The sequence below is a fragment of the Mus caroli genome, unplaced genomic scaffold, assembly GCF_978045245.1.
Source record: "Mus caroli unplaced genomic scaffold, Mus_caroli_1 scaffold_3, whole genome shotgun sequence".
Classification (NCBI taxonomy): domain Eukaryota; kingdom Metazoa; phylum Chordata; class Mammalia; order Rodentia; family Muridae; genus Mus; species Mus caroli.
Window position 1 is genome coordinate 25,200,715 of NW_028227258.1, and position 12,011 is coordinate 25,212,725.

General features: G+C 39.5%; 1 protein-coding gene across 2 annotated transcripts in view; it reads right to left on the reverse strand.

Moving 5' to 3' along the window:
• Positions 1–2,643: 2,643 nt before the first annotated feature.
• Positions 2,644–12,011, reverse strand: part of Tacr3 (tachykinin receptor 3) — a 99,004-nt gene continuing 89,636 nt past the window's right edge. For both annotated transcript variants that reach the window (XM_085835250.1, XM_021158596.3), the window contains 2 exons: positions 7,280–7,476; positions 2,644–5,142 (listed from right to left, as the gene is read on the reverse strand). In XM_085835250.1, coding sequence (XP_085691376.1) covers positions 4,830–5,142; positions 7,280–7,476 — 510 coding nt within the window. In that variant the 3' untranslated portion in view covers positions 2,644–4,829. The remainder of the gene's footprint in view (positions 5,143–7,279; positions 7,477–12,011) is intronic.

The following is a 12,011-nucleotide window of genomic DNA, read 5'->3' on the forward strand; positions in this document are numbered from 1 at the left end:
GTTCTCTGGCACATCCTAGAGATGCCACACCCCGTGCCCACACCCATCTTTATGTATGCTTAGGATGGGTGAAGTCTTGTTACCTATTCATACTGAGATGGTTGGAGATGAGGTTTGTATTCAATGGAGGACAAATGACTAGATGAGGAAAAGTGTTCTTGCAATTTCTAAACTGGAATAGGCAGTTTAAGTCATTGCTGTCCCTGACATGAAAATGTGACTGGGAGCTACTCACGGAATCATGATGGACAAATGAAGGGAGTCAGAGAAATTTCTGAGTAAGCTTTAGCAAACTCTCTATCTTGATTATTCATCTATTATCACATGATGTTTGACATATTCTGGAAGTTTGACTTATTCTGGAACCCAAATATGACCATAATCAACTGCTTCTTTCTGAAGAAAGAAGTTAGATTCATATGTTTCAAGCCACTTACTCCTTTATTCGTTGGCTATTGCTAACTATTCTCTTGTACAGCTTTCCCATCCAGGGGCTAAGGTACAAGAACGAAATGTAGGAACAGTCATATCCAGTGAATGGGACCTTATGAGAGCTCTGGAAACAGCTCCAGTGCAGTAACTGAAAGTCTCTGAAAACACTTAGCACAGGAAACAATGACACAGATTACAAAGGGCTTCCCTGTCTCCCTGCAGGCGTCATATGAGATGTTTTAAATGTACTTCTCTGTTTAGCTCTGTCCTGCTCATGTATTAATGAATAATTCTCTTATCAAGTCAATAAGGATATTGTTATTTTCTATTTTTATTGACAAGTTAAGTGGGGCTCAGAACAGATAATGGTTTCCTCTATGTGCTAGAGAACTCCTAGCAGGTTTGGGCTTAATCCTAGTCTCTCAGTTGGGAAAGCTTGGGGGCCACTGTTCTGAAACAGTGTTCTACCCTTCTGCTCTGTGTAAAGAGTGATCACCTATACTTTGGTAACAGTGCTTCTCCTAAATACCTTTTCTTTCCTGAGTCAAAGGAACTTAGGTCAACCATCTCAAGAGGAAAGGCAAGCAAGAAAATACAATTGAGTTTGTTAGCTGATTGCGTGTGCTTAGAATGTATTCACAAGATGTTTTAGTAGCCACATAGGAAGATCTTAGGGATTTAATAATGTTTGTATTACTTTAATAGATTTAAAGGAAAACATTAATTTTTCAATCTACTACTACATATGCAAAGAGTATGTACTTATTAAATACAGTCAATATAATTATTACAACTTGAGAAATACTTCATTCACTAGTTACAAGGTGTATATGAATGCCTTATAAACAAAGACTTTTCATATATATATATATATATATATATATATATATATATATATCAGAAAATTAGTGGCCTTACTTAGTCCTGATGGACATCTTCTCAATTCTTGTTTGGCCTGAAGTGAATTTACTTCAATCTTATTACTCTGCATGGCGAGAGCCATGCTTGATTTCCTTAACATTTGGCACATAGTTAAAGACAAAGGAAGCCGGCTATTCCAGTTAGTTGTTACATTGTTGCCGTTTTAATTGACCAGACAGCAATGAGAAGTTTTCTGAGGGATTTATGCAGTCACAACAATTCTGAGCTGGCCAGCACTGTTTTCGAATTTGGTTTGTGTTTCTTGGGTTTGATATCAAGCCTTCTGGCATTTGGCATAAGATGTAAGGATGGAAGCACTTTGAAGTTGGTCAGATGCCTGTTCCTGAGAGACTTTCAGACACTAAAGAGAATGTGAACTGGCTGCTGGGTTAGAAATGTCGGTGCCCTAACATTGGAGGTGGAATAATAACTACAGCAGCTCACTGAAGCACTAACAGTTATGTTAGATTGGATTCTATAGCAAGTAGTTGCTTCCTCTGAATGTAAAATAACAAAACAGGATGCTTATTTTTGATTCACTTTCTCTTTTTCAAAAGAGAAACAAAATACTAATCAATAATTTTATTTTTTTTCTGTATTTCTCTCACACTATTTTAGTTTCTTTCCTGATACTTAAATATAAAAGTCCAAGGTATTTTATCCATCTATCTAGGACTTTTGTAAGTCTGTAATGTCTGTAAACAGTGAAAAAGATTCCATCTGAACTTTAATATTAGAGGGTAGAGAGAATTTTGTAGGCAAAGTCATGTCAACTCTGTCAAATATGTAAACACGGCCTTCTTTAAAGTCAGCACTGCTGAGGCCAGCCTCCATGTGCTTTATTCTGCGATTCAATGTTGGAATTCAACAAAAAGGGTTTATATCTTGTCTACCCATTGATTTAGTTTCTTATTGTTTAAAGTTCTAAGCTTAGCAATGTCTGCCTGGGAAGTCTCGCTTCACAGGAGCTGTGAGCAAATAATGCCAGCTTGCCTTACAAGGCCCTGAAAAGCTAGTGTGTGGGCCACAGAGGCCAGAGTGCCAGCAGAGGGAGCTGAACAAAACAGCAGCAGACTTGTGAAAACATCCAAACAAAGATAAAAGCAACCGGTTGTGGCAAGAACCACCCTGGAAAGGTCTTAGAAGATTCTCCTGAACTTGCCTAATATGAAAGCCAGGAGTCATGTTCTTCCAGTGTGTTTGGGCGTGGATGGCTACATTGAATTTGAAGGCCAACTTCACACTTGCTGCCTGAGAATTCTAAGGCTGTCTATGCTCCCATGACTTTAAACTTAACTACACCAGCCCTCTATACCCATAAACTTAAGAAGAAACATGACACATACCAGGTTTTCATGATGATTTTACATTTGATAAGCACTTCCATAATTTAAGAATAAACATTTTTCAAACACTATATTCAGATGATGAGATACTTAGTACAATTGCTAAGGGGAAACATGCACACAATGCTTCATAGACATCACTGAGTGGTTTTTGGGGCAATCCTGTTGTGACCATCTGCCTTTTTGGTTCTAATTTTGAATTTAATCCTTGAAGCAATCACATTCATTTTTGATAGTGTTTATCCGCACACTCATATGTGTATTTGGTTGTCTGTTTGTTTATTGGAGTTATTAAAGTAAACCCAAGCATATATAATTTGGTACTTTAGAGAGTTGAAATTGTGAAACAATCTGGTATATATGGTTTGGGCTCAAATGAGAAAGAAGGACTGGAGACAAGTGCTGTGATAATCCACTATGATTTACTATCAGGCAAGTGCCTCTGCCCTAATCTTCAGAAATATTCTTATGTTGATAGAGCATACAAAGAAAAAAGTGTTAGAGGCAAGTATTTTGGACAGATAGTTAATAAAACCCACTTGAATGTTGGAAAAGAAAGTTTGTAGGACAAATCTCATTCCCATAAGGCTTGTGATTTTATGCACAGAATCAACAGTTGTAGTAACGTAAGGAAAGATGACTTGTAAAGGATGTAGTCTGGAAGACACATTCTATATTTCTAGATGTCTGTAATTTTGTTCTGGGCCTCTTAAATGTGCCTACACATGGCAGTTCCCCTAACTGGAAAGGAAGTACTCTCACAGTGTATTCCAAGCATAAATTAACAAGGGAAGCATTTATAGGGGTAAGAAAGGAGACTACCAAAAATACTAATTTCTATTAGATGAGTCAGACAAACTTTAGGAAGAGATACATACACACACACACATACCAACACATTTCCTTCTAGAGGGATTTTCTCTTAACTAAGTACAGACAACCAAGTTCTGTGTCTGGGAGCATGTGTGCTGTCCTCTTCCTCATCTGTAGCTTATGTCCCCAGAGTCTTACACATCTTCCTTTTCTAGCCAGCTACTTATAGGGCTATGTCTTCTCTGATTTATCAGTACATATATTAATACTTTTCAATTTGTCCTGGGGCAACTCAGCTCACACTTGAAATATATTGTAATACTCCCCCAATGGCCTTTGTTTTTTTCTCAGTGAGGAAAGAAGAGAAGAATGCCATGATATAACCAGTTCATGACTGACTTTATTTGCATGGCAGTGGGAAGCAGCTGGCTCAGGGACTTGGAGATGCTGGTGTCTAACGTCTAAGTACTATTAACTTATTATCCAAATCAAGCAAGTGAGTTACCAAGGCAATTATGAATTTCTCTTTTTGCATTGGATGATATCTTTAGTGCTTTTATAATTTTACTCAAATTTAAAAAGCATGAATAATAAGATAAAGAAGATGGTAAGACTTTTCTTTGTCCTATAAAGCCCCAAATTTGACTGCAACTTAGTTTAGCACTCAATACACCTAGTGGTCAAAATTAAATGAAATTATTTCCTTTGGAAAAATAATCAAGAGAAAGACATGCTGTGTTCGGGCAATGGTTTCACTATTTCTCCTTTTCTGCTAAGTGTTTTAGAGGGAATTTCTGAAAGTTTTTATTCTATGACATAAATTTTCTTGAGCAAAGCCTTCTTCCTACCATATCTTCCTACTCTTTGAGGCTGAGTTTTCTATTACTTGTTTGGAAAGTCAGTCATTTGCCCTCTCCACTTCACAGCCACACAGAACTTCTGTTTTATGTAGGTCATGTTTCCCTTGCTAATCATAGCATTTTAGAGCCTCCTTATTCTCTTGGAAAACCCCTCTGCTGTTCTGAGGTCACAAAGACACATTGCCATTGTTAAATGGCAGACACTGGATACTTAGAGCATCTTTCAGATTCACACTTTGCATATGATTTAAGACTCAGTTTTCTTTTTGCTGGCTGATATGTTGGTAGTTTTTGTTATGTTGGTATTCCATTTTTCTCAAATTAAGTATCCCCACCTAAGGACTGCCCTTCTGCTTTCCCAAAGTACCTAGAACAGGACCTGGCATGGTTAGGAGAATGAGGGACCTAGGCTGGCCTCATGGTGGCCTCACGACAGCCTTTAGCTTGGGACATGGATTTAGGAATATTCATCCACAGAGGTATAGGGCGAGCTTATGAAACTTGATGTGGTGGAGGCAGATTTGGACTCTCTGTGGGAGCAGCCGTTGGCACTGGGGTCTCTGGGCACCGCCCTCTTCTTGCGGCTGGACTTGGCCGGGTCCCCGTCACTGGGGTCATACAGCACGGTCACTGACTCCATCCTGCTCACGGTATACAGGCTGCTCTGCCGTGTGGGATGAAACCTGGTGGTCTTGAGCTCCAGCTCATCATAGCTGGAGACTTGGATGAAAGGACACCAGCGAAATGCTCTCTTGAAGCCTGCGCGAAATCTGAGAAGCAGGAGAGAAAAAGGAAGTTTCAGGGGGGCATTTCACCCCCTCTCAATCCCTTCACCATCCCCACTCCCTTTCTCCTCTAAGTAGGTGGAGTCGTCCCCTTCCTCCGCCCACAGGTATCCCTCCACCCTGACAGATCAACTTTGTGGGGTTAGGTACATCCTTTCCCACGGAGGCCAGACAAGGCAACAGCCATCTAGAAGAGCATAATTCCCAGCAGGCAACAGCTTTTGGGGTACTCCCAAGCCCCTTCCAATTGTTAGAGAACCACATGAAGACCAAGATACACAACTGCTACATAGGTTTGGTCTGGCGAGGGGGCGGCAGCAGGTGTGTGTGTGGGGCAGCTCATGCTCATTCTTTTTTTTTTTTTTGGTTTTTCGAGACAGGGTTTCTCTGTGTAGCCCTGGCTGTCCTGGAACTCACTTTGTAGACCAGGCTGGCCTCGAACTCAGAAATCCACCTGCCTCTGCCTCCCGAGTGCTGGGATTAAAGGCGTGCGCCACCACGCCCGGCTCATGCTCATTCTTTGGCTGGTACTTCAGTCTATGATAACTCTAAGGGTCCAGATTAGTTAACTCTTGTTCTTCCTGAGAAGTTCCTATCCTTATCAGTGCCCTCAATCCTTCCCCCAAACTCTTCCATAAGCGATAAAATACAGGATATCTACGCTACACTCCACAGATTAAATTTGACTGTGTTTACAGTACTGCATCAGTCCTGTGAGTCTTGTTCTAAAAGTATCATTAGGGAAAGAATTCAAGTTGAAAAAAGCATGGCCTGGGATTATCAATGGGGCAAACGGCTTTTTGGCAGTGATCCCATACATTTACATACCTAATCACATGAGGCTGCCTAGTTAAGGCATTAAAAAATGGCATACTCTATTCCAAAAACATTTATTGCAAATAATTGCACATTTACAAATTAGTCTCATTTAATGTTAAAATTATTAATCATAATGGTTTTATCTAATCATATATAAATGTGTAAAATTCTTGTCACTGTATGCTATTAAATGCAAATGATTCAAAGCAGATTTATTACTTATGCAGTGGCTTAAATTGAGATATGGCTTATATAATTAATTTAAAAAGAGTTCATTAAGCATTTAACCAACTTAAGGTACTAGTCTCTTGGTGTCTTCCCAAGTTGAGAAGTTAGACTGTGCAGTCATTTATATCTACATAAAGAACTATTTCTATTGGTGCACAAAGCCATTGCTTTATTGAGGGGACTATCTTGTAAAATTTAACCTTACTCCTCTGTGTTCAACATGCCAACAAAGTGGGTTTGGTTTTAGAACTTTAATATTTTTTAAAATATGGAGGCCAGAACTAACCTTCTTTATAGTATTAAACTTGATTATAAGTGGTCCTACATTTTTTTTTTGACAGGACCATGCTGTGCTATGTAGCCCTGGCTCAAGGCAAATTCACAATCTTCATGTATTAGTTTCCAGAGAGATAATCGGCTCATGCAAGGCTATGTGGGAAGGACAGGGACTGTCCTTGCTCTGACAGCAATGAGAGTGCTTTTAACAGAATTCCTGTCATGAATCCCATTATTTCCCCCTCTCATAGAAAAAAGTATTTTAATTGCATTAGAAAAAACCTCATCCCTGGGAATATGGATGAACCTCCACTCATGAGAGTTTCTTTTTCACTAGCAGATAAAATTTTGAAGGTTTTAAGGGAAGAAATTAGCACACATAAAATCCACCTTTAAAAACCTCTAATGTGTGCTCCTCAACTTGTGGGTTTCGACTCCTTTTGGGGGTCCAACAACCCTTCCCACAGTCACCTAAGATCACCAGGAAACACAGACATTTACATTACAATTTATAAGAGTAGCAGAATTACAGTTGTGAAGTAGTGACAAAATAATTTTATGGTTAGAGGTCACCACAACATGAGGAACTGTATGAAAGGGTCACAAATTAGCAATTTGAGCTGCTGCTCAGTGACACTTTTGAGAACTTAGGTTTTAAGGTGGGGCATTTAGTGAAGTCAGAAAAGCTCACAAGAGCATGCTCTGATTTCTCTCTGCGTTCTTACACACTCTCCCTATTCTTCCAGGGAAGGTGGAGGTGCTAAGAGACCCATGCACCAGCCAGCAGTATTGCTTTTACCTTTTGTTCAAACAGCAGTAGATGATGGGGTTGTACATGGTTGAGCTCATGGCCAGCCAGAAGCTAGCCAGGTAGACCTGCTGGATGTATTTCCACCTGTTTAACTGTTGGTAGATCGCAGTGAGAATGAAATACACATGGTAGGGTAGCCAGCAGATGGCAAATGTCACCACCACAATAATCATCATTTTTACAACCTGGAAAGAAAGGATAAAATTACTGTAAGCAAGTTAAAATGTCATTAGATTAGTTTAAATGTCCCTCTACAAGTTATTTTTTAAGTAATACAGCTAAATGTATAAAATTATAGCACATTTAATGAATAACCGAAGCTCTGTAAGTAGTAAAGACAAATGTATACTCTCTAGCTAACTAACTAATTAGCTAGCTAGCTAACTAAATACATACATAAATATATATGTATATCTATATAATATCTATATTTATATGTATACACACATACTTATCTAAACTAAATATCAAAATGTATGTTATATCACAACTCCATCCCCACCTAATAGTAAGTGACATTAATACAAATATAAAAGTATATTTTAATTGATCTGAAGTAAGGCTAGGGTTGTAGTTCAGTGCTAAAGTATTTGCCCAGAATGAACAATAATAGCCTGTTTGAATTTTCTGTACCATGGGCACACACAAATTATCTCAAGAAGCTGTTTACAAAAACCCATGAAGGAGGCAGGAGCTGGGTTAGGCTGTGATAGTCTGCAACATGTAATAGTGAAAGTATATTTAGGGAAACCAAGTCATTATGGAGGTATATTATTCTAACAGGGATGGGCTGGTTTTTTATCATTTGTCATAGTCTTCTCAGACCTATAGACTATTTAAATTGTGTTATTATTATGTTTACTAGACAACTATATAGATATTATTTTGATTCTATACATTAGAGACACTTTCACAGATTAGTGATCATTAATATAGTAATCTAAGAAAATTTTATTAACTTTCAATTTATGCACAAGTGATTGACTTATATAATTGGGTTGCTAGCACCTTTTACTAGGAGGTTGAGATGGATGCTGCTTTCAGAGCAAGGAGAATCCCTGTTCTTCCCACATAATCTTAAATCGAATCTTCTAGGATTCTAAGTTTCCTTTTTTCCTATAATTTTGAAATGTAATATCCTATAAAATTCCATTTGAGTAGGATGCTATAGTGTAGGGATTTCCTGGGAGTTAAAACATTTCATCCTGAAGGAACTCCCTTTAGGGCTCAGGAAGATCTAAGTGAAAGTATTTCATCCAGGAAGTAGAGTGGGAGGCTCATGGGACTCAAAACATAACAACTCACATAACCCAGAAAGTTGGAAACTGAAAGCTCTTGGGGTTCCTCCCTCACTCTCATTATAGAAATACTAAGCAGTTGCCAGAGGAGAAGAGATCTGACCTGCAAGTCACGCAGACTGCTCGCTCCCAGGGCGTAGCTTTCAGGGGTCAGTGTTTGATGATGAAGTTTCCATGAGTTGCTTTGCTCCTTCACCCATACTACTGTCAGTAACATGAATAAACCTAATGGTTCATCAGTTTGTAGTTTGCTGTAATTATTACTCTGATCGGTCATTTGTTCCCTATCCTGAGAATAGAAGTTTGTGTCATGCCTCATGCCCAGGATATGTCCATGTAACATTCTTGGTGCTTAAACCAGCACCAAACAGAACCAAAGATGGGTTGGGGAGGAATGGTTCCTCTGCTATGAGTGCTGAGACATGGAACTGAAGCTGATCTATCAAGGGTGGGGAACCCACAGGAGAAATCCTGGAATGCTATCTTTCCCTATGCAGCATGAAAGGAACAAGATGCCTTCTTGCTGTGATGGTAGTTTCATGGGCCTTGCTTTGGGTGATAAGACATGTAATCAAGGCTGGGCCTTTTACCCACAGGGAAAGCCTGGGTGCAGAGTCCTCAGGGACAATCCAAGTGGGGCTGTCTTACATTTTGCAGCATACAATGTCATGCTTGCTTGAAATCAAGCTTGATGAGTGGAGTCTACTGCATGATCCCAGAGATGCCATGAAAACAATCAAAGGTAAGAAACAAATATTATACTCCCTGAAGGTAACATATAAGTGACAAGATATATTGGTGAGGTTTCCTGGCTCATGTATGTGTACTAAGAAATGCATTTGAGACAACTATGGCAGACCAAAGGGAACTTGTTCATATTAAGGGGGATTAGGAAGGAAAAAGAAGGTGTGCTTAGCACCTATGCAATGATCTATTATGTAGAAAGGATTGGATTACAATGAGGTGGAAGTATTGGCTTTTTATTCTGTAAGGTTAGCAGGTTGCAAGGAAAAGAAAGCACAATTTATATACTTTTGAACACACTAAGATCTTTGTAGGAGAAGTTAAACATCTGTGTGCCTCATAACTCCTCTGTCCCTTTGTGTTAAGATACTCCAGAATCTAAGAAGACTGTAGCTGGGAGTAGCATCCTAAATAAATAGTTTTGGTTTTGGTCATAGATGGGGACAGATTCTCATTGTACAGTACTTAAAGTGCCACAAGTGATAGAATCTATCCCTGGCTTCACCTCTGTCACAGAGCAGACAGCTTGTCTAATTAAGGGTTGCTGAAGCTTCTTTCTGGGGAGACACATAATCAAATCCTACAAAGGTGGCATCCATATTTATAGAAAGATGGTCTGGCGTTTGAAAACCATGTAATTAATGCCACACAGGCTGTTTTGGGGTCAGTGGCATTTTAAGATACTGAACATCCTCAAATAATTGAGCCAATGGCTAAGTCAGATGAAATGTTTGAAAGGACAGCATCCATCCCTGTAGATGTCTGGAACACAGATGTTATGAATAAAAACATCACACCAGAATAGGTTCTCAAAAATTTTAACTCAAAATTGCTCCTGTCTAAAGGAAATACAGAGACAAAGAGTGGAGCGGAGACTGAAGGAAAGGCCATCCAGAGACTGCCCCACCTGGGGATTCATCCCATATACAGTTACCAAACCCAGTCACTATTGCTGATGCCAAGAAGTGCTTGTTGACAGGAGCCTGACATAGCTGTCTTCTGGAGGTTTTGTCAGAGCCTTACCAATACAGTTGAAGATGCTTGCAGTCAACCATTGGATTAAGCACAGGGAACCCAATGGAGGAGTTAGGGGAAGGACTGAAGGAGCTGAAGGGGCTTGCAACCCCATAGGAAAAACAACCATATCAACCAACTAGAATCCCCAAAGCTCTCAGTGACTAAACCACCAACCAAAGAATACACATGGTGGAACCCATGGCTCCAGCCTCATATGTAACAGAGGATGGCCTTGTCTGGCATCAGTGAGAGGGGAGGTTCTTGGTCCTCGGAAGGCTTGATGCCCCAGCATAGGGGAATGCTAGGGTGGTGAGGTGGGAGTGTGTGTGTGTGTATGTGTGTATGTGTGTAACACTCTCATAGAAGCAGGGGGAAGGGGTTGGGATAGAGGGTTTGCAGAGGGGAAACCTGGAAGCGGGTAAGTTTGAAATGTAAATAAACAAAATAACCAATATAAGTTAGAAAAGAATTGGTACTTCTAATAATATAAATGCAAAGAGATAACATGTAGCTGGAGAAATAATGAAAAAAGTAGCCAGTGAGCCTATGCTTGACCCATGATGATGCTGTTCATGCAAAGGACCCTGAGTTCAATCCCCAGTAAGGTACACATGCTGGTTAAGATAGTAGATTGCTATCTACAACACCCCTCCAAGGCTCCAGGAACATCATAGAAGAGAGAGAAGAAAGAAAGAGCTGGAGGAAGGGATAAAGTGTTGCATAGCAATTGCTTCCTAGTTGAAATATTCTGTCTTGATGTGAGTCTCCTTGAGGCCTGAAAATCTCTAAGTGACAACATGGCTTCCAGGAAGAAGCAGGTGATTTTGAAGGACTCAGGAAGTAAACAAACTTCACACATCTAGTGAGCATGAACATTTTAAGATTCATGAGCATCCTTCCTAAGCTATAGAAGTACTCCCCAATCACTGAGTGCCTGCAAGTCATAGAGAGAGTACTAGGGGTACAGTGTTCATGGGAGAGGCATCCCCACTCTTTTGGGGCAAGTTTTTCAGTAACGTAGCTGCCTTAGACTTGTCTCTTTTGTAAGTAATATTTTATCCACACTCCTATAAGTGACCTAAATAAACTCACTGGTTCACAAGTTGGACTTCAGTGTAATCATTACTCTAGTTTCTTTGATCCTCTATCTGGAGTCTATCTGTTGTTCCTCCCCAAGAAAAGTCTCATGATAATGACAGCATCTAACTCTCCTCTTCCTGTCTTTTTGTTGGTGAAAGTCAGAGAGAACCCAAGAGAAGATCTGTCTCTAATGGACTTGAAGCTAAATAAGCAGATGAAGAATGCATGTATGGTGAGCAACAACTGGATGAAAGGAAATGAAAGTTTTATGTGTCTATGAATGAAGTAAAATCATGTTTATGTGTTTATGAGATAGAAAAGTACCTCGCACTGTGTGTATCATGGATATGATTATCTGATATTTCTCATTACTCAGACAGCATAAATCTCTCTGTATTTCCTTGGGAATTTAGAATTCAGAATGAAATATATCCAACAAAACAATTTTGAGGCTTAACCACAGTGAGATTAACATAACTCAAAGGAAGATCCTGATGTGTGGCCCATGAGGCGTCTTCAATGTAGAAAAATACATTATTTATGAACCCCACTCGCCATTTGACTGTGAGTTGTGAATTTAG